This window comes from Chiloscyllium plagiosum, chromosome 29 (genome assembly GCF_004010195.1).
Source record: "Chiloscyllium plagiosum isolate BGI_BamShark_2017 chromosome 29, ASM401019v2, whole genome shotgun sequence".
In the NCBI taxonomy this organism is placed as follows: domain Eukaryota; kingdom Metazoa; phylum Chordata; class Chondrichthyes; order Orectolobiformes; family Hemiscylliidae; genus Chiloscyllium; species Chiloscyllium plagiosum.
This window is the reverse complement of record NC_057738.1, coordinates 9,500,636-9,524,704: the sequence shown is the minus strand read 5'-3', so window position 1 is coordinate 9,524,704 and position 24,069 is coordinate 9,500,636. Positions and strand designations below refer to the sequence as shown.

The 24,069-nt window shown below is 41.0% G+C and overlaps 1 protein-coding gene across 2 annotated transcripts in view; it reads right to left on the bottom strand.

Annotated features, from left to right (window-relative positions):
• Window positions 1-17,478, bottom strand: part of fam8a1b (family with sequence similarity 8 member A1b) — a 29,347-nt gene extending 11,869 nt beyond the window's left edge. Inside the window, exons 1-3 of one of the 2 annotated variants that reach the window (XM_043719125.1) lie at window positions 16,748-17,478; window positions 4,118-4,238; window positions 725-848 (exon numbers count right to left, since the gene is read on the bottom strand). In XM_043719125.1, coding sequence (XP_043575060.1) covers window positions 725-848; window positions 4,118-4,238; window positions 16,748-17,180 — 678 coding nt within the window. In that variant the 5' untranslated portion in view covers window positions 17,181-17,478. The remainder of the gene's footprint in view (window positions 1-724; window positions 849-4,117; window positions 4,239-16,747) is intronic. The other variant, XM_043719124.1, reaches the window with a different exon arrangement.
• Window positions 17,479-24,069: the final 6,591 nt, after the last annotated feature.

The window sequence follows — 24,069 nt, the reverse complement described above, 5'->3', positions numbered from 1 at the left end:
GGGAGGGAGAAAGAGAGGGGTGGGGAGGGAGAAAGAGAGGGGTGGGGAGGGAGGAGATGGGGGAGGGTGGGTGGGCTGGGTTGGGTTGGCACGAAGATGGTGTGGACAATAGGTCTTCCAAATTCAGTCATTAGAAGCCAATTACTGGTGGACAACTCAACTCTGCTGGGGAGGGTGAGGTGTGCACTGCAAGTTAAAATGTTTTACGTTTTGTGTTCCTTCATGCCTTTTTGCTGTATGCAGTAACTTAGCTGTAAATTGCAAATAAAAGTCACCTGCATCCAGCCCACGACTCAGATTCTCATTGAGAATGTATGAGATCTGACAGAGGAGATGAGGAGATTCTCTTTTGTTGGAGCTTGTCTTTGTCTGGCACTTGTGTGGGTCACAAGTATTATCCCTTTGCCTATCCATACAATTCTACTTCCTGAATCTCCTGTGGCAAGATTTTTTTTTTTAAAAACACTGTCCTTGCATCATTCCCCTTCAGTTATTCTGTTATATTGTCTCCTCTGCCATTCTAGGTCTTTATGAAATGTCATGTCTCCAACTTTGATGACCTTCCAACCATATTTCTCTAATAGCAATTGGATGAAAACCATAAGACTTTTGCTCTGCTACCTTAGCAATCAGACAACTTCAATCAATTTTACTTCTCATGGCTCATTAACATCAGTCATTATTCTCAAATATCAGAATTTCAAGATTCTAATGAACATTTTACCTCATAAAAACAGACCAAGAGTCTGTACATCAGTGCTACAGCCATCATTTTCTGAAGATCTTCTAGAGAAGTGTCTTCATCAATTTCTTCAATTATGTAATTTAGAGCAAATTTGGAAAGATCCCTGCATATCAAAACACAGCAAGATGTATGACCATAAAAGTGTGCTTTCACAAATGTTGATCAATAGAAGCGGAGTACATCAGTTTTTCTGCTGGGTAAATTGCTGGGTAAAAACATTGCTTAGACAAGGATTCCCATTTCCAATAGTGCTGAAAATCTCATCCACATATTTTCAAGCTCCATAAAACATTCTCTAATATTTTGCCTAATGTTTTCAATGAAATTAAAACCAGAAGTAAAATATATGATAATCTGCTGACAATTATCTGCATATCAACCTGTTATGCTGCAGTTTGTGGTAATTTATAAGAATTTACATTGAGCTGCTAATCACTGTTTTGCAGTGGACAACATATACAAAGGGTTATGGGAGAATGTATACAAAAGCAAAATACTGCAGCTGCCAGAATTCTGATAAAAACGCAAAATACTGAAAATACACATCGGGTCAGACAGAATTAGCCTCCTAGGTTGTGACCCTTTCACTATCCACAGATGCTGCTAAACCTGCTGAGTTATTTCCAGCATCTTCTGTTTTCATAATATAATATTATAGGTGTTAACAATTAAGTGATATTTTCAGGGCAACTTTATATTTATTTCAGTATTCAGATTTAGCAAAATGTACCCAATGGCATTGATTCTGCTTAAAACCAAGTTGTTTTATTCAAATTTTGTTAATTTAAATAATTGAGCAGAAAATAGCTAAGTTGTATCTAAAATGCTTTATTCAAATAAATAGATAATTCAATTTCTTGAGCAAAAAACTCAACTGCAGAATAGTACCTCTACAGATTGGAAGCAACCATTCAGCCCATCAAATCCACACCTACCGTCCGAACAGCATCCCACCCAGAAACACCCCATCCCTGAAACCTGACATTTCCCATAGCTAATCCACCTAGCCTGCACATCCCTGGACACTTATGGACAACTTGGCATGGCCAAACAACCTAACCTGCACATCTTTGGTCTTTGGGAGAAAAATGAAGCACACAGAGGAAACCCACGCAGACACACTGAGAATGTGCAAGCTTCACACAGACAGTTGCCAGAAAATCGAATTGAGTCCAGGTTCCTGGCGCTGAGAGGCAGCAATGCTAACCACCTTTCTTCCAGGTGCTCCGGTTTCCTCCCACAATCCAAATATGCGCAGGTTAGGTGAATTGGCCATGCTAAATTGCCCATAGTGTTCAGGGACGTGTAGGTTAGGTGCATTAGTCAGGGGTAAATGTAGCATAATAGGGTTGGGGATTGTGTCTGGGTGGGTTACTCGGAGGGTTGGTGTGGACTTGTTGGGCTAAATGGTCTGTTTCCACACTGTAGGGTTGTATTAAGCATATTTTGCATTATGTGGCAATTATATTTCTGACTGCTGTAAGTTTGGTGTGCATCAAAATCCCATTGGACAATACGATGGATCAGAAGACTCAATATTTTTGATCAATTCATTGCCCATAGTAATAAAAAAAATCCGTCACAATGAACTTTTAAAACAACAACCCCTGACACATGGTAACCCCTGACACATGGTAACCAGTAACAAATTTACAGATAGCAAGATCTCACAATAGACAATCAGATGATTCACCATATACAATGAACATCTAAGCTCTAGGCTCACATTTCAATATGAAGAGGTGATGTTCATGGCCATTTACACCTTATGTATACAATGCCCTCGAATGAGTTCTAAGGAGCACACTGTTTGAGCACCCACATCACCCTCAACTCAATGAACAGTTGTCTCCAACAACCAACAGTAAGCTATATGAAGAGTTTGAGGTAAAATCATCCCAATAATGACTGACATTACAATTTAACTCTCAGATCATTTAAACCATGAATTGGACATCATTGGACCTGTTGCTCTACTTAACAGATTTAAACATGGCAGCTGAGTGAATTCAGGAGATCTCCTCTTCTCTCAAATAGAATCAGTGACACATTGTTCCAAGCATGCACTGGTGGATAAATTAAACAAAACTGAACTAAACTAAATCTTCTTTTGGAGGTGGGTATGAGCGGAAAAAAAATGCTGCAGTCTTATTAGTAATAAATGGGGCTTCATGGCATCAGTATTGATCAATTTTACTCTTTGTATTTGTGGACTCAGTTTGTTAAAGGAGATCTTTAAAATTATTTCATTCTTTAATAAACCGATTTGACCAAGCCCTAAAAACTTTCTTGCAGATTTCTGGAGAATTTGGATCCCAGTTGAAAAATCTTGTTACATTATTATATTATAAATAACTGAGTGAAAATAACCTGCTACAATGTTGCATAGAGTCCTAAAGATTGTAACATATTTTATCCGGTAGTGTCCTGTAGATGATTAAATACTATGTCAACAGCAGACCTATATATTATCACATGTAAAGTATCTCACAATCCTGTATACACTTTTGTTCAGCTTTTAATATTGATTTGCCATGACAAAAAAACTCATTATTATTGCTGGTGGCTTGACTGATATGCATGTGCTATTGTGAGAGGTTTCTGCTTACATATTTTCCTTGGTCACTAGTTTAAACAAGTCACATGAATTCAATAGTGTTGTAACCCATCCCAGTTCATTTGCATATTTTATGAACTTACGGTCCCTCAATCAAATTGCAGTTCTGTTACAGAAACCAAGTGCACAATTCATCAACTCTGACTTCTCCCCTCTCCACCCTCAAATTTAGAATACACAAGAATAAAGCACATTTGAAAAAGATGAGGACAAAGTATCTCCAATATTCCCCCCCACAGTTTTCCTTAGACATGTATTACACCAACTAAAAGGAGTTGCTAAAAATGATTGCTAAAATTAGCAGTGAACTACAGAACACTTGGACAGAACAATACTGAACTTTATGCACTTCCAACTCCTAGTGAAGTAATTTGTTTCCTTATCTGTAATCAGAACTGAGACCAGATCATCTTACGGTGGCCAATATGTCAGAGATTTGCCGTTAGCTCCAATATAAACAACATTATCATCAAGTGACAATTTTACGTGGTTTATCTCATTGTTAGTTTTCATTTCGGGCTTATGCCCAAAACGTCGATTCTCCTCCTTGGATGCTGCCTGACCTGCTGCGCTTTTCCAGCAACACATTTTCAGCTCTGATCTCCAGCATCTGCAGTCCTCACTTTTTCCCTTCATTTATTAATGACAACTCATTTATTAATGACAATAAGATATTATTCCCAATATGATTGGCTGTGTTATTTATATATGAACGCCAAGCAGTGAATGGTTTCAGTTAAATTGGTGTTACTTACTTGATCCCACAGATGTGCATCACTGTTAGCACCACAATAGCTTTTAGCAGAAACAGGATCAGAAAATCTACCATCTCTGCAAGGAACCGATGCATCAGAGATGGAATAGTGTATTCACGTCCTTTAAAAACATGACAAAGTGATTCTGATTATTTTGAAAATATATTTGCACGATAGTCAAACATGACATTTAAAGTTCGATGAACACTTGCTAACGATACTGATCAAGACAAATGATACCGATCAATGATAAACTCCATGAAGATTTTAAGAGTAGCATTTTTAAGCAGGGCAAAAATATTATTGCAAAGTACAATTGGGATGTGTGATGCTATCATAAAATAAGTGAACCTCAAATTACATATAAAGTACCAAGATTACTACTTCAAATAAGCTCTGAAACTAAGTACCAGAGAGAAGGAAGTAAAACATTTGAAGAAAGAGAACTTCATTACTCCAAGAAGTGATGAATATAATTACAGCCAGAAGCTTGTTCTATTGCAGTTGTCCATTCCGGATCGGGGGTGTTGGAGCACAGAATGTTTTGGCGTGCAATTTCCTATGGAGACGGTTCTGGGCATCATAACCCTTAGCATTTTGTGGCCGTTCTTTTCTGCTGTTCCTCTCGCCTGCTGATGATTGATGGTGGTTTGTATTTTAAACTTGGAGGCAGTACCTGATTCCTAAGGCATTCATGTGATCGAATTCTAGAGCGGACTATACAGTAAGTGAAAAAGCCCTGGGGAAAACTAACGTACAGAGAATTCTGGATATTCAGGTCTATTGTACCCTGAAGGTGGCAACACAGTGGTCAAGGTGGCATATGTCATGCTTTCCTTCATCACACAGTGTATTGAGTACAAGAGTTGGTAGATCATGTTACAGTTGTATAGGACTTTGATTTGGCCACATTTGGAATACTGCCTTCAGTTCTGGTCACCACATTACCAGAAGGATATGGATGCTTTTGGAGAGAGTGCAGAGGAGTTTCACCAGGATGTTGCCTGGAATAAAGGTTGGTAGCTATGAAGAGAGGTTGAGTAGATTAGGATTATTTTCATTAGAAAGACAGAGGTTAAGGGAAGACCTGATTGAGGTCTACAAAATCATGAGAGGTACAGACAGGGTGCATAGCAAGAAGCTTCCCCCCCCCCCCAGAGTGAGGGGAACTCAATTACTAAGGGTCACAAATACAAGGTTAGAGGGGAAAAGTTTAAGGTAGATATGCATGGAAAGTTCCTTTTGCAGAGAGTGGTGGGTACCTGGAACGCGTTGCCAGATACACGAATGGGCAGAGAGTAGAGGGATACAGATCCTTGGAAAATAGGCGACAGGTTAAAATAGAGGATGTAGATCTGCGCAGGCTTGGAAGGCCGAAGGGCCTGCTCGTGTACTTTAATTTTCTGTGTTCTTTGAAATTAGGCCAATTGCCTTTTTAAAAAAATGTATTCAACAAAATAAACAAGTACACTGTAAAAGGGTCTTGTGGTAGAGTAGTAGTGTCTTTACTTCTGGACCAGAAGGTCCAGATTCATGTTTAACTTGCGCAGAGCTGTATCATAACATATCCAAACAGGGTGATTTAAAATATATATGTGAACTCTGATGACCTCTGAAGGCACAGAATTCTTTGGAAGAAGAGGGCTAGGCTCTAGATTTCATGTTGTTTATTAAATGCTCCCGCAACCCTACTTCAGTGAGTGATTAGTTTCCATCCTGCAATGATTACAATGGGGAAATGTTGGGAGACACACTGCCTGAATGGAATCTGTAGGTATTGAGATGCTTGCTGACTTCAGTTATTGGATGCTTAAATTTGTTGCTGAATATTCAGTTATGGTTGCTTCAACTTTTTTTTTCCTTGCACAAATGTGTTTAGATTTAACAACTCTTATGACACTGGTGCAACTACAAATGTTCTGGTTGTGTTTTGTTGGTAGTGTACAGCTCGGAGACTCTTCATGTACTGGTCTAACTTGTCAAGTCCACTACTATATTAATACATACATTAATTGATCATACATTCGAAACACAGGGTTTTCTCATAGCATTCAACTGTAATCAACTATCTCAAGCAATTATTGCTCATCTGAGTAAAGAACATTTTAATTCTCAGGCCATGTAAAGTCAGAATTATTGCTTAGACCTAGTTGCCCATAAGGTAGTGATAGTAGTCAGCCTTTTTCTTGAACTGTTGCAGTTTGAGGTGAAGATGCTGGTCATAAAGTCGCTCACCATGTTCTCATCCTAAAGACCTTACCGACTTTGGAAGCTGTTGCTGCTCTGGATAACAAAGTAATGGAAAATCTCCACATCCAGGAGATTCTCACTATGATCAATGAGACTGGTTTTGAGATCAGCTTACTTGACACCATTGTCAAAATCCTCATCTGCATTAGTATACCATTTGTCTGTCCAATTTCACAGTAAAAACAGATATTACTAATCTTTCAGAGATATAGATAACCGCTTACAGAATCTGCAAGCATTCACATCTATGAATTCATTGATAAAGGAAGAAAACAGTAGGGACATGCACATGTGGACACAAATAGGCATTGTGCAAAAGACTGTAACTTAGTCAAATGATCTCTGATATTCCTGATTTCTTGTGGATTTCCACATGACAAACTGGATGATATGCTGTGAACAACTGGCACCTTAGACTATGTAATACATATTATTGTAAAATCACAACAATGTTTGTCTCTCAATATTAACTTCCCAACAGATGTAACTGAAAATGAGTGCAAGAAATACATGCAATGGGCCATGTAGCTCATCAGGCCTGACCCACCATTAAATGTGACTATGGCTCATCTTCGACTTCAACTCAATTTTTCCAAATCCCTCAATTCCTTAAAACACCAAAAATCCATCTTTCTGAGCGCGAAATATATTCAATGTGGAAATCCACAAATCTGTAACCCTCCAAATGAAGAAAATTCTCCTAATCACAGTTCTGAATGATAACTCCTTACCCTTAGGTTCTGCCTTCATTCTACATTCCCAAGCCAGGGGAAAACAAATTCTCCATACATAATCTGCCAAGCTTTTAAGAATCTTACATGTTTCAATTACATCACCTCATATTCTTCAAACCTCTAGAGTAAACTGACCCAAATAATCCTGAGAATGTGTATAGGGTATGAGCATGTTAGGTAAGAGTTAAGTTTTGAGTTTGGTGAAACAAGAGGTTCAACTGAGCATGACTCAGATCAGATAAGAACTTGCAGTTAACAACTAGGTGCTGGAGGCAAGGGCAATGGGTATACAAGGTTGAAAAGCATTCATTACGTAGAGCCATTTAACAATATTGGAAGCATTCAGTATGTAAGGTCATTTTAACTAGGTGAAAAGTATTCATGATGTGAAGTCAATTAAGGTTAAGAACACACATTGTGTACCAGCAGATGGCTTAATCTTTACTGTTGACACTCACTGATTGTAACAGTCACCCAATCAATATGTATGTTGCCTTATCTGGATGGTCCTCTCTGTAAAATGACTATATAATTCAGTGAGAATCTGCTGTTCCAGAGAAAAGACTGAGAACTCATGTCCCTGTGCACATAGGTGATTGTTCTCTTTCCCTCCAGGGCCTAGAACAAAGATGAAGGTGGTAAAAGTGTACTGATTCTCTGAGCGTTTTACTTCGACTAAAGAGGGAACGGGATGACAATTCAGCCTCTCATCCCAGAATCTAATTCAGTGAAGCTCTATGGTAGCACTTGCAAGGCAAGCAAAATCTTGCTTATATACAGAGACAAAACTGCATATAGTATTCTAGAATGATCTCAAAGTCCTATACAATCGTAATGATTTTTTTTCCTGCATTCCAATCTCCTAGCAACAAAAACCAATCTCCATCAGTCATCCTGATTTCTTGCCGTACCTATAGACGTAGTGTCTATATTATAGGTTTATACCTATTAAAACATACCCTCTACCTATTTTTAAAAACAGAGTGAATAACCTCAAATTTGCCTGTATTATATTCCATCTGCAATGTTGTTACTCACTTACCTAACTTGTCTATATTTCTTTACATCTTCCTCACAACTTACATTTACTGTTATCAAATGTCATTACTATAGATTGTAAATAGTTGAGGGCCCAGTACTGACCACTGTGGAACTCAACTACAGAAATTTACTGGGTTACAAATGGGTTCCATTCCAAAGTATGCTGATTTGTACACAAATCTGAAACAATATACAGTTCAATATAAAATAGCCTAGCTTAAGTATGAGAAAATGCTCATGTTAGATCCTTAAAATTAATACAGGATCTCTTTCATAAGTATGAGCATTCTTAAGTCAATTGTTTGTCAACTGGGAACCACCTATAGTTAAAATCTCTTTATTCTTGATCTTTCTGTCTATTAACTAATCAATTTATGCTAGTATATTACCCAAACTCTCAACGCCTCCTCCAGTCTGTTAATCTTTTATGTAGCACCTCATCAAATGCCATTTGAAAATGTAAGAATCTATTTGTTCACTTTCATGTATCCTACAATAGTCATAGACATAGTCGGTACAACCCGTCCATTCTGACCAGATATCCTAAAATAATTTAGTCCTATTTGACAGCACTTGTGCTGGCCCATATCCCTCTAAACCCTTCCTATTCATGCACCCATGCAGATGCTTTTTAAATGTTGTAAATGTACCAGCCTCCACCACTTTCTCTGGCAGCTCATTCCATATTTGTACCACCCTCTGTGTGAAAAGGTTGACCTTTAGGTCCAATTTAAATCTTTCCCTTCTCACACTAAACCTATGCCCTCTAGTTCTAGACTCCCTCCCCCCCGTCCAGGGAAAAGACCTTGTCTATTTATCCCATCCATACCCCTCATGATTTTTTTAAACCTCTATAAGGTCACCCCTCAGCCTCTGATGCTGTAGGGAAAACTGCTCCAGCCTATTCAGCCTTTCCGTATAGCTCAAATCCTCCAACCCTGGCAATATCCTTGTAAATCTTTTCTGAACCTTTCAAGTTTCATAACATCCTTCCAATAGGAGGGAGACCAGAATTGCACACAATATGCCAAACATGTCAGACCAAACTAACACCTCTTCTGCTCTAACCATTCTGTAGTTCTATGAGCACTTCGAGTCATAGAATATTAGAGATGTACAGCATGGAATAAGGGTCTTTGGTCCAACTCTTCTATGCCAGCCAGATATCCTAACCTCATTTAGTGCCATTTGCCTGCGCTTGGCCCATATCCCTCTAAACCCTTCCTATTCATAAAGCCATCCAGATGTCTTTTAAATCTTGTAATGATACCAGCCCTCCATCACTTTCTCTGGCAGCTCATTCAATATGTGCACCGCCTGCTGCGTGAAAACGTTGCCCCTTATGTCCCTTTTAAATTTTTCATCCTAAACCTATGCCCTCGAATTTTGGATTCCCCCACTGCAGGGAAAAGACCTTGTCTATGTATTCAATCCATGCCCCTCATGATTTTATAAACCTCTAAGGTTATCTCCAACACTCCAATCCTTGTCTATCCAGTTAGATGTAAATCCTGTCCGTCAGGATTCCCTCCAACAACTTGCCCACCACCGATGTCAGGCTCACTGGTCTACAGAAAACTGACTTTTCCTTACCACCTTTCTTAAATAGTGACTCTATGTTAGCCAACCTCCAGTCTTCCGGCACCTCACCTGTGACTATCGATGATCCTATTATCTCAGCAAGTGACCCAGCAATCACTTCCCTAGCTTCCCAAAGAGTTCTAGGGTACACCTGATCAGGTCCTGGGGATTTATCTACCTTTATGCATTTCAAGACATCCAGCATCTCCCCCTCTGTAATATGGAAATTTTTCAAGATGTCACCACCTATTTGCCCACATTCTGTACCTTACATATCCTTCTCCACAGTAAACTTGTTATATCCTGCAGTTCCACATAGGCTGCCTTGCTGATCTTTGAGGCGCCCTATTCTCTCCCTAGTTATCCTTTTGAACTCAATGTATTTATAAAATCCCTTTGGATTCTCTTTAACCCTATTTGCCAAAGCTATCTCATGTCCCCTTTTTGCCCTCCTGATTCCCCTCTTAAGTATACTCCTACTGCCTTTATACTCTTCTAAGGATTCACTCGAACTCAGCTGTCTATACCTGACATACGTTGCCTTCTTTTTCTTGACCAAAACCACAATTTCTTTAGTCATCCAGTATTTCCTACACCTACCAGCCATTCCTTTCACCCTAACATGAACATGCCGTCTCTGGACCCTCGTTGTCTCATTTTTGAAGGCTTCCCATTTTTCTGCCGTCCCTTTACCTGCAAACATCTGCTCCCAATCAACTTTTCAAAGTTCTTACCTAACACTGTCAAAATTGGCCTTCTTCCAATTTAGAACTTCAACTTTTAGGTCCTGTCTATCCTTTTTCATCTCTATTTTAAAACTAATAGAATTATAGTCACTGGTCCCAAAGTGCTCCCTCATTGACACCTCAGTCTCTTGCCCTGCCTTATTTCTCAAGAGGAGATCAGGTTTTGCACGTTCTCTAGTAGGTACATCCACATATTGAATCAGACAATTTTCTTGTACCACACTTAAATTCCTCTCCATCTAAATCCTTAACATCATGGTAGTCCCAGTCTATGTTTGTAAAGTTAAAATTTCTTACCATCACCACCCTATTATTCTTGCAGATAACTGAGATCTCCTTACAAATTTGTTTCTCAGTTTCCTGCTGACTATTACTGGGATCTATAGTACAATGCCAATAAGACAATCATTTCTTTTTTATTTGTCAGTTCCACCCAAATAATTTATCAAAAAAAGCCACACCTCTCTTCTTTTCCCACCCCTCCACCTTTCTAACATTCCTATAGCATTTGCATCCTGAAACAATGATCTGCCAGTCCTGTCCATCCCAGAGCTACATCTCTGTTAAAATATAGATTTCAGCCGGCCCAGGGAATCCCTTGTGGGATCAACCTGTAAGCCTCTCTTGTTTCGTCCTGGAAATCGTACTGTTTGGAAGTCTGGAATAAAAAAAACCTCTTACAGACACAGTTTAGTTTAATTTTAGTCATCCCTTTTATTTACCAATAGGATCACTGTTACAACATAACACTGACACCTATAAGCTAAACTAACTGGGCTCCTGGAGAGCAGGATGGCAGACTACTCTGCTTTACTCTCACAAACAGGCTTCCTTTATACAAAAAGTTTACAAAACACTGTCTGTTCTTAATTAGACAGATAACAGTGGTTAATTGACAGGTCTGTGTGCGCTTGACTAATCACTCCTACAGGCCCTAAGCCATTCATCAGGTGGGAAAAACAAATCCAGCCGAGTTAGGCATCTGCTGGCGAGATAAGCTCCAATGAAAAAGAGGTACCACTCTGAGCTAATTGAAGAGTTCAGAAGGTAACCTTACACAGCTCACATTTCAGATACAACTGTTTTACAAAATGGCTTCTTATCAAGAAGGGTAAAATTTTGACCATAAAATGGCTTCCTGACAGATTGTGTCAGATTCTCTTCAATATTAGTTTTAGAATAATTTTTAAGCTAGGAGCAGACTCCTGCTTTTATCTTAAACACAATCATTCTGTACCTGAAGCTGAAATGTTACGGTAAACTGATTCATTAGTCTCGAATTAAACAGGCTTTCTTTTCAGGATTGTGATTCAAATTCAAATAAGACATAAGATCTGACTAGTTTGAATTGACAGTGGGGTAGTCATGGTCTGCAAGAACAGCAGATAAATTAAAGCTTCATCAATATTACCTTTCACAGCTTGCATTTCATAACCAGTAAGGGCTACTCAAAATCATCATAAAGTCTCAAAAATGCAATTAAGTTCAATCCATAGCAAGTAAGCACAAAGTTTAATTTGCTACTGGCTTCAGCAGTCCCAGTACTAAAATGGTCTCTCTTTCTCTCTCTCTCTCTCTCTCACGTCCTTCTGAATTCTCAAGTCAGGGACTTGCAAAAGAAAAGATGTTTTCCTCTGTGTCTGCCTAGCTTGCAAGGGGTAATATGAATCCACTATAATTGATACGACCTGACTGTCAATTACAAGGCTTTTGATAGTACAGAGTTACGTTTCGAGGTCAGAATCAAACACTGTCATTAATTTCACAAGGGAACAGCCGTGATTGTTGTTACTCTGTGTCCTGTTTACACAGATTCACTGATGTTAAGGCAAACATTCTTAATTGCCTTAAAGCATCCTGTTATCACTTGATGAGAACAGATGTTTTTATCTTCCGCATAACTTGGGTTCCCCCTTTTTCGTGGCCAGACTCTCCCTGCTTGTCCATTTTCTAGTGTGCAGCAAATGTATTCAATAATTCAACATTACATTTTAGTTTAAATGTTTAAGTACAAGCTTTAAGGCTATAGACTTTCTCATCTCTGTAACTTTTAGAATATCCAAGTCCCATGTTCTTAATCATGCCCCGAATTCATTTGCCTTCCTTGTTAGGCTTCTTGCATTGAAATAAATTGTTTAATTTACCTCCTTCTTTGCTTTGTTCCTGACTGCCCTGACTGTTTTTCTTGCTCCCTTTCCCAGCTGTACTAGGCTCAGAATGATCTCCTTCCTCATTATCTTGCTGGGTCCCACCCCTCAACCATACCAGTTTAAAACCTCCCAAACACCTTGAGTAAATCTCCCTGCCAATATATTAGTCTCCTTCCAATTCAGGTGCAATCTGTCCTTCGTATACAGGTCACTTCTACCCCAGAAGAGATTCCAGTGATCCAAAAATGTGAACCCTTCTCCCCTCACGCATTCATCTGCTCTATCCTTCTATTCTTACCCTGACTACCTCATAGCACCAGAGTATTCCAGATATTACTACCCTTGTTAAATTCCTGCCCAACTTCCTAATTTCTCCTTCAGAATCTCATCATTTTCCCTTCCCATGTTGTTGGTTCCAATGTATACAATGACCTCCTACTGGTCTCTCTCCCCTTTGTGAATATTCTGTACTCTCTCCAAGATATCCTTGATCCTGGCACCAGGCAGGCAACATAACATTCTGATTTCTTGCTGTTGGCCGGAGAAATGTCTGTCTGTGCCTCTGACTAGACAGTCTCCTAACACAATTGATCCCTTGGAACCTGACATACCCCTCATTGCATTAGATCCAGTCTCGGTACCAGAAACTTGGCTGCTCCTGCAAGTTCCCCTGAGAGTCCATCACCTCCTACATCTTGCAAAACAGCATATTTGTTTGAGAATAGTGCAGGAGTCACCTGTGGCTATCCTTATCTTCCTCCCTCTCCTATCACTCCTGGCCATAACCCTTCTACCCGACTATATCTGCAGTTTTTCTCCCTTCCTTTAACTGCCATCCATCACACCCCCAGCTCTTGTAAATTCCTTATTGCCTCTAACTGCCACTACAACTGATCTGCGCGATCTAATAGGTCCAACACCTAAAATACCTCAAAAGCAGCAGCTCTTACAGCCACAATTTTTTCCCATCCTGCATCCTGAACTACCCAGAGGCACCTAATTGTATCCTCACAAAACATTAAAATTACCTTTGCCTCCAAGGGAGCAACATTAAACCAGAGGAGGTTTACAAAAATAATCCAAGGGATGAAGGGCGCGTCATATGAGGAGCAGTTGAGAACTCTGAGTCGGTACTTGAACTTTAGAAGGCTGAGGGGGATCTTATTAAAACCTACAGAACACCGAGAGGCCTGGATAAAGTGGCCATGGAAAATGTTTCCACTAGGAGATACTAGGAACTGAGGGCACAGCCTCAAAATGAAAGGATGCATCTTTAGAACTGAGATGAGGAGGAATTTCTTCAGGCAGATAGTGGTTAATCTGTGGAACTCTCTGCCACAGAGGGCTATGGAGGCCAAGTTACCAAGTGTATTTAAGATAGAGATAGATTCTTGATTGGTAAAGAGATCAGAGGTTAATCGGGAAAAAGCAGGGGAACAGGGTTGGAAAAAAATATCAGATGTGATCAAATGGCAAAGCAGATTCGATAGGCCGAGTGGTCTAATTCTACTCCCATCACTGGCTCAAAACTGCCAAATTCAGTGCCAGATACATAGTTACTTTTGTCCAGGTGTTATTTCTTCATTTGTAAAATGTGGAACATGGTGGCTAGGTCAGCATTATTGCCCCTTGAGAAAGTAGTGATGAACTGCCATCTTAAATCATTGCAGTCCATATGGTGAGTGTGCATTCCGTTTTGTTAGGAAGTGAGGTCCAGGATTTTGATCCATAGACAGTGATGGAAGAGTGATACGGTTCCAGGTCAGGATGGTGTGTGGCTTTGATAGGAGAGAGTTTTGTACTCTACTTCGGGCTGTGGTCAGTGAAATGCAAGTGAAAAACTGATCAGGGAGTTGCGGGATCATAATATATTCTGAAAACATAGCTGAAGTAATCTGTATTAATTAGTTTTACTGCATATGGATGGCTTTGCTCTATATTCACTAAGTTGTCTAGTTTTAAGTTATTTTGATTTAACTTTGTGCTTTAATAGAGCCAATATTTATTGTGGAGAACAAGAGAATGGCAGAAAAACTAAAGTTACTTCACACCTGTCTTCAAAGAAGATACAGAACATCTCTGGAAATACAAGGCAACCAAAGGACTTATGAAACAGAGGAACTAAAAGAAATGAACAGCAAAAGAAATGATACTCATCATTAACTGACCTGAAGTTCAATTAATATACTTGACCAGATGAGCTTCATCTAAGAAAGAAAATGAATGCTTTGGTGGTTATCTTTCAAAAGTTAATAGATTCTGAAAAGGTTTCTGCTGACTGGAAAATCGCAAATGTAATATAAAGGATGTGATAACTGAATACTTAGAAAAGAATGGCAAAATTGGGCAGAGTCAGCAAAAATCAATGAAAGAGAACTCATGTTTGATGGACATAAGACAAAAAGCAGAGAGTAAGAAATAACAGATCATTCTCAAGATTGCACGATGTAGAGTATCACAAGGTAATTTGAGAAGATGCAAGGAAGAGAATGTGAGTGGGTTAGATCATGGCATGTGATATACAATGTGAATAAGGGGGAAAGTATTCACTTCAGTAGAAAAAACAGAAACTGAGTATTTCTTAAATAGTGAGCATTTGGCAAGTTGAGGCCCTGATTCATGAGTCACAAAATTAACATGCAGGTGCAGTAAGCAATCTAGAAGGGAAAAAAAAAACAGGAAGTTGGTCTTCATCACTAGGGAATTTAAATATAAGATTGTTTTACTACAGTTGTACCAAGTACTCCAGGTGACATCTCACCAAGTCTATGTACAGCTTTGATTCTATTAATCTAAGGAAGGATATACTTGTCAAAGGAGTGCAAATAAGTTCACCAGATTGAGGGAGTGAGAGAATGAGTGTGACATTGAGGTGAACCTGGTATGCCAGCATTGTTTTATGACAGGAGTTTGAGGAGACTGGATCTGTATTGCCTAGAGTTTTGAAGAATGAGAGATGACCTCATTGAAACCTACAAATTCTTACAAGGAACAACAAGGTGGATAGGGAAGTTTCCCCTAGCTGGTGAGTCTAAAACCACGTGCATAATCTCAGGATAAGGCATAGGCCATTTAAGACAGAGATGAAGGTGCTTTATTCATTTAGAACATGGTGAATTCTTGGAATTCTCTACCCCCAGAAGTCTGTGGAATCTCCATCATAGAGCAGGTTCAAGATGGAGATCGACAGATTTCTAGAAAGCACATCACAAATAGGGAGAGTGTGGGATAATGTGGCATTAAAGTAACATATATAGTAACATATATAGGCTGAATTAGACACATTTACAAGGAAGCCCAAGGTAATGTGAAGGCAAGCAAGAGGTCTAGCTGAGGGCACAATCAGGTAGCTGGTTTTATGGAATAGTGCAACAGGCTGGAGGGCCCAGTCCTGCTTTCATGTTCTTATTCATTGACAACCAGTGGTACTTAAGATTTCACTGTCCTCAATGCTACAATAGTTTGCTTGATTCTTTTAAATCTGAATTACTAGGAATAACTTATTTCCTCCATACTGCAGACATGTACAGATGTCCATAAGCATCAGCAGTTTTTTTGTCTCTAACCATATACGTTGATAAAAATCACAACACCAGGTTATAGTCCAACAGGTTTAATTGGAAGCACACTAGCTTTCGGAGCGACGCTCCTTCATCAGGTGATAGTCGCTCCGAAAGCTAGTGCTTCCAATTAAACCTGTTGGACTATAACCTGGTGTTGTGATTTTTAAACTTTGTACACTCCAGTCCAACACCGGTATCTCCGAATCATATACGTTGAGGTTGTTTCTGTGAACAAGATTCAAGGATAGTTTAGGGTTGCAATGCATGGGACCCACTAGCCATTTAGCATAATCAAAAAGTGCAGTTAGGATCAGATAAACGTCTGCAGTCTACTGATAAGCATTTAACAGCCAAGTGATTTCATGGAAAAACAACTGCGTGCAAATAGCATTGCGTGTCACTTTTCCAACAGCTAATTGCAGTCACTCTCTCATCTTGTTTAGGTGCTGTTTCCGAAGCTCGTCCCGGCAATGCAGATTCAAGACGTTTGTAATTACAACATGCAGTTCCTCTTCTACTGCAAATCTCCCACATAACGGCCGACACATCTTCCGTGGTGCCTTACCTCTCGGGTGCACATTCGCTGCCTGTTGCTGCGCATTAGTGGCTGGCAGCCTGACGCCGCTCGCCGAAGCAGTTGCCACCTCCCGCTGCTGCGGTTGTTCACCCGGGGTTGGCGACACAGTGGGAACGCCGAGGTAGAGGGGGAAGGGATTGTTAACTCCGGGAGTGGGAGCAGCGGCTGCCTCCCCCTCGCTCTGCCTGGCCCCGCCGCTGACGAAGGGGTAATAGGGAGGGAGAGGGGCCATCATCATGAGCCAGCTCTGCCATTGCACGTAGCTGTAATACTGCCACAGCCACTCCTGCACTTTCCTGCAATATTCCCCAGCGCCGACCGTAGTCCCGGGGGCTCCCTGGCTTTTCCCAGCCGGGTTGTTGGTGAAGGAGCAGGATCCGCCCCTATCCCTATGCCTGTCTGGGCCGCTGCACTCCGCCATTGTCACTGAAAGCCGTGAAGAACCTCTCACAGCGGCCACACCACAGGGGGAGCAAGGCGAGGGGGTGGACAGGCTAGTCTACGGTGTACTGTTTGAAATAACCAAGCAAAATCAGGCCGCAGCCATTTTTGTAATCAAGAAGATCGGCATATATAATACTATTCAGACATCGTGGGATCTCCATACTTGAGGAAAACTGAAACAAAATGGTACAAATGATCAGATCACCCCTGCGAGCCCAGAATGGACGAGATTGGTAGAGGATCAACTGGCGGTTGGGCGGAGCGCGAGCTCCTGCTGTCAATCAACAGCAGCTGCCCCGAGGATGTGGGCGGGCACAGAGCGACGGTGGAGTCAGGAGTCAGACCAGCTGAACATGTTTGTTTATTTTAATATTCCGACCTCACAACAGCCAAATTAACATTTCTCTGCATAGATCTGGTGTGATATTTTGTAGAGCTAATGAAATATTAAGAACGACATTTCAGTGGCAAAAATTAGGTAGGTGCATAATGTGAAAAAAGTCAGCTTTATTGATTGAGAATGAGGTGGATCAACATAGATTACTTATAATACTAAGCTTATGTAAAAGGGTTCCTGATATCATGAGATAAGCTCTATTCTTATGGCCATAATGGGAGGAACTAAATGGTGCTTCAGTGTATCAGTCTTGTGTTAAGTTGACGTATAACCGAAAATTAATTAACAATAATGTGTACTTTCACCTGAGGTCTTACAAAGGACTCTAGTGTAACTTAGATGTAATAGTCATTAAGTACTACATAGTAAACTTGCTTTGTTTATCAAGATTGCCTAGGAGAAGGTGAGGACTGCAGATGCTGGAGATCAGAGCTGAAAAATGTGTTGCTGGATGATGCTGCGCTTATCAAGATTGACCCTCACTTCAGCATCCTTCCCCACTGGTGTCAGTCCAAATTACTGATATCAAATCAGAAAGATTGGCAGTGAATCTCCCCAAGTCTTCTCAGATGGTTCCAGTGAACATCACTATAATGTCTACTGTATTGAAAAATATAACAAGATTATAAATATTTAACTTATGAGGTTTGACCACTCAAAGTGGGGGATATTAGGTGTGCCAGCCAGGATAAAGCAGTCTGTGTTGTCTGGAGGAATGTATAGCAATGTAGGGAGAAATGACCTTGTACATTCTGCAAGCTTAAGTGCCATCATCTCCTTTCCAATACCTTGTACTTATTACAGAACCCATCTTTCACCAAGGTTCATGCTCTACAAATTCCTGTTGCCTGCAACATATTCCCTCACACTCTCTCACTCACCACAACCCTGACAGCAGTAACTGTGCATGCCCTTGGTCACTTGTATGGGACACCTCTCTACTGCCATCAAAAGTAACAGTTGCACCACCCAGTTTCACCTCCCTTACTACCTGACTCTCTACTTTCCTGTTGGAATGAAAGCCACAGAATGCAGAACGGCTCAAGCTGGGTGGTGGGCTATCCAACATTCAATTCATCATCCCTTATGTAGAGATCATTCTGACTCTAGCTACTCTGGGTTTATATCAGAGGCTGCCTTTGACTTTTAATGTGCTGGAACCTCCAGAGCAAAAGCTATCCTTGACTGAAGCCTGCTGAAAACCATAACAGCTACTACTTTTGTGTCTGCGCCAAATAACAAAGCAAGTCAGTAACAATATGAGCTTGGTGTCTTTGGCTGAGGGAGCAAAACTCATAAAGGCAAGGTAATGCAAGGGAAGGATGCTGTGGTCTCAAAGTGCGCATATCCTCTAACAGGGGGTGAAGCGCGTGGAGATGTAGCCTGGTCATTGAGTTGGGTGCATATCCTTGAGTGCAAAGTTCCTTGCTACAGCATTACAATAATAGTTGCCAGTTCAGTCTAATGTGCAGCATTGAAGTGCAGAAGCATACTGGAAGGAGACTGGACATGTGCGTTGAGGCGGCACAGTGGACAGCACTGTTGCCTCACAGCGCCAGAGAGCCAGGTTCAATTCCCGCCTCAGGTGGCTCTCTGTGTGGAGTTTGCACATTTTCCCCGTGTCTGCGTGGGTTTCCTCCGGGTGCTCTGGTTTCCTCCCACAATTCAAAGATGTGCAGGTTAGGTGAATTGGCCATGCTAAATTGCCCGTAGTGTTAGGTGAAGGGGTAAATGTAGGGTGATGGGTCTGGGTGGGTTGCGCTTCGGCAGGTCAGTGTGGACTTGTTGGGTTGGGGGGCCTGTTTCCACACTGTAGGTAAGCTAATCTAGATGCCAGTATGCCAGGAAATGGTGTGAATGTGGCTTATACTCCTAGAGTATGTCTGAGATATTGGTGCTCAGTATCCAACATGGAGATCAACCAGCGAGGCAAATTTGCTAGTTACCTGTCTAGTTTTAGTTGAGTTTCTTTTGAGGTTTAGCTTGTTTGGTGAGTTGATAAGATAGGACGCTATAATATTAAGGAGACTAGTTGGGCTGTCAACAAGTCATTTAACAAGTAGTAATTCTCCTCAATTGCCCATTCATCACTCCTAGCAAGCAACACACATGCAGCTTGTGAAAAACTTTAAAAAAGATGCAGCGAGATGCTCATAACATCAAGATTGGCTTCGACTGACTTGTCTGATTCTGCCACAGATCCCATCATAGCTCATGTAGGAACAAATTACCACAGATGCTGGAATCTATACTGGAAACAACAAAGGCTGGAGATCACAGCCGGTCAGACAGCATCCATGGAGAGACAGCAAGCTAACATTTCGAGTCTAGAACTGTGATCTCCACCATTTGTTGTTTCCACCATAGCTCATGTAGCTTAGACTCCTATAAGATTTATTATTTACTAGTTTTGAGAAAGTGTTCAGTGTCTAACTTGTATTCTCACACAAATTTTTGTACGATTCTTTATCTGACACAATTTTCTGTGCAAATAATTTTTATTGAGTTCAACTGTATCTGGACATTCAATGCTTTAAGCAAAGTCATAGAGTTAAGAAAAACTGCTTTTGTTCTGGGTAGGGATGATTGAATGCTTGATTAATTTATTCTCTTCACTAGAAATTCTGAAGGAAAACATAAGATTTTTATAGGGCTCCAGTCCTATTTTGTAACTTTGCAATGTGAATGGAGTTGACTTTCAGTTTTGTAACAGATCTATGATTCATTGTTTGGTATGTTTGTGATACTAGCTACTGCTCTACCTGAAACACTGTTGACCTTTTATTTCAACAATCCTTGCTAAAAAGCAGATCTCCTTATGTTTACAAGTATTTTCTTTTGCTGAATGTAATCCATATACCTCAAACTGTTCTGTGAAGGGGCAAAATTACCATTTTATGTTTTCCTTTCTATGGTACAAGTCTATAAGCTATTAACAATTTCTAATAATTAAATACCTTTATAAATAAAAACCCTTTAATCACTTAAAATATACACAATCAGTATTTAGTTTATATCATAATAAGTGAACATTAACTTTTGAAAAAAAATTCCAACTACAAGAAGACATCATATTTTAACATTTTTACTGTTACAGACTAAAAGCACAATTGACTAAACAAAACCAAAAGAACAGTGGATGCTGTAAATCAGAATCAAAACCAGAAGTTGCTGGAAAAACTCAGATGGTCAGCAGCATCTGTAAAGAGATATCAGAGTTAACATTTTGGGTTGGTTTACTCTTCCTCAGAACTGATGGTGGTCAGGAAAATGTTGGTTTATACACAGATAGGGTGGGTGGGTGGAGAGGATAAGGAGTAAACGATAGGTGAGGATAAAGACCAAAGAGAGAGAAGAATGGTTGGACAGATAAGGGAGATAGATGATGATCCAGCTAGTTGAGTGAATAGCTGTTAATGGGGATTGTTAGTGGCTAACAATAGGTAGTGTGAAATGGCTGACTATGTGACAACAAGCCTGGTGTGTGGGGTTTGAGGCTAGGATATGGGAGAGCTCAGGCCCTAAAATTATTGAAATCCATATTGAGTCCAGACAGCTGCAGGGTCCTCAAGCAGAAAATGAGGTGTTGTTCTTCTAGTTTGCACTGAGCTTCACTGGAGCACCGCAGCAAGCCTGAGACAGAGATGTTGGCCCAGGAATTGGATGGTGTGTTAAAGTGGCAGGCAACTGGAAGCTCAAGATCATTTTGCAGTAGGTGTTCTGCAAAGCAGTCACCCAACCTACATTTCATTTCCTCAATGTAGAGGAGACCACATTGTGAGCAGCGAATGCAGTAGACTAGATTGCGTGAAATTCAGGTAAAGTGCTGCTTCTCCTGGGAGATATGTTTGGGGCCTTGGACACTGAGGAGAGAGGAGGTAAATAGGCAGGTGTTACACCTTTGGCAGTTGTAGGGGAAGGGGGTGTTAGGAGTGAAGGAACAGTGGACCAGTGTGTCCCAGAAGGAATGGTCTCTGTGGAAGGTGGATAAGGGAGGAGAGGGAAATATCTGTCTAGTGGTGGGATCTTGCTGAAGGTGGCGGAAATGGCAACTGATGATTTTCTGGATTTGGATTCTGGTAGGATGGTAGGTAAGGAAAGAGGAACCCTATCACTGGTGCGGAGGGAATATAGGGGGTGAGGATGTAAGTGCGGGAGACGGGTTGGACCCAATTTAGACCCCTGTCAACAAAGGTGCTGGGGAATCTTCGGTTGAGGAAGAAGTTGGACATTTTGGAGGCTCCCTTGTTGAAGCTGACCTCATCAGAACATATGCAACAAAGACAGAGGAACTGCGAGAATAGAATGGAATGTTTATGGGAAGCAGGGTGCGAGGATGTATAGTCCAGGTAGCTATGGGAGTCGATGGGTTTATAGTGGATATTAGAAATGAAACAGACGTCAACAAAGGGAAAGGATGAGTTAGAGATGAACCAGGTGAAAGTGAGGGTGGGGTGGAAATTGGAAGCGAAATTGATGAACTTTTCTAATTCTGAATGAGAGAGGGAATGATATAGCGGAGAAAGCGTTGTGGGTGGGGGCCGTAATAGAGCTGGAACAAGGAATCTTTCATGTGCCCATGAAGAGACAGGTATAGCTGAAGCCCATGCGAGTACCCATGGCTACCCCTCTGACCTGAAGAAAATGAGGAAAGTTAAAAGAGAAGTTGTTCAAGGTGAGGATGGGTTTGGCCAAACTGAGGAGGGTAATGCTGGGTTCGGACCTTTGCTTCAGAAAGAAGGCCTACTCTGGCCCCCACCACAACTTTTTCTCTAATATATTGATTGTATCGTATGCCAACCTACTTCCTCGACCAAAGATTCCCCAGCACCATTGTTGACAGGGCTGTCAATCGAGTCCAACCCATCTCCCACAGCGCCCTCACCAATATGTAGATGCTTCCCCCAACTCCCCACCACCAACCCCCCGCCCCCGCCCCCTCAGAAGAGGCAAAACCCGACCTCATATTGGAAAACAAGGTAAGGCAAGGCAAGTGATTGAGATGTTAGTGGGCAAGCACTTTGGCACTGGTGACCATCATTTTATTAAATAGTTTTTAAATAGTTATGGAAAAGGATAGGTCTGGTCCACAAATGGCAAAGACAGTTTTGATGGTACTAGACAGGAACTTCCACAACATGATTGAGGGAAGCTGCTCACAGGTAAAGGGATGTTTGGCAAGGGGGAGGCTTTCATTAGTGAGATAATGATAATTCAGCATGTTCCTGTCAGTGTGAAAGGGCGAGGCTGGTGGGAGTAGGGAACACTGGATGACTATAGTTATTGAGGTTTTTGTCAAGAAAGGGAAAGAGACCTAAGTCCAACATAGACAGTTTGGATCAAGTAAAGTCCTTGAGGAGCATAGGGGTTGGAGGAGTGCACTTCAGAGGGAAATTAGGAAGGCAAAAATCGGACATGAGAGAGTTTTGGCAAATGATATAAAGGAGAATCCAAAGAGCTTCTACAAGTATTATTAAGGGCAAAAGAGTAACTAGGGAGAGAATAGGACCCCTTAAAGATCAACAAGGCCATCTGTGTGTAGAACCACAGGAAAAGGGTGAGATCCTCAATGAATATTTCTGCATCAATACTTATTGTGGAGAAAGACATGGAAGCTAAGGAACTTGGGGAAAGAAACACTGTCTTGAACATTATAGAAGAGATGCTGGAGGTCTTAAAAAACCATAAAGGCATATAAATTCACAAGACTTGATCAAGTGTATCCCAGAACAATGTAGGGAGCTAGGAGAGAAATTGCAGCATCCCTAACAGAGATATTTTATCATCAGCTGCCACAGGTGAGATGCTGGAAGACTGGAGGGTGGTTAATGTTATTTAAGAAATGCTGCAAGGAAAATCCAGGCAACTGCAGTCGGTGAGTTTGATGTCAGTGATGGATAAGTTGTTGGAGGGGATTCCGAGAGATAGGATCAACATGCATTTGCAAAGACAAGGACTGATAGGGATAGTCAGCATGGCTAATTGTATGGGAAATCATGTCTCACAAACTTGATTTTTTGAAGAGGTAACCAAGAAGATCAGGTGAAGGCAAAGTGGTAACATTGTCCACATGGACTTTAGCAAGGCCTTCAACTAGATTACTTTAGATTAGATTAGATTACTTACAGTGTGGAAACAGGCCCTTCAGCCCAACATGTCCACATCGACCCGCCAAAGCGCAACCCACCCAGACCCATTCCCCTACATTTACCCCTTCACCTAACACTACGGGCAATTTAGCATGGCCAATTCACCTCACCTAACTGGAGGAAACCCACGCAGACACGGGGAGAATGTGCAAACACCACACAGGTGGGAATTGAATCCGGGTCTCTGGCGCTGTGAGGCAGCAGTACTAACCACTGTGCCACTGTGCCACCTGGATCACGTGATCCAGGGGAAGGCAGCTCATCGGATACAAAATTGGCATGACAGTAAGTGAAAGAGGGTTGTTTTTCCTGATGAAAGG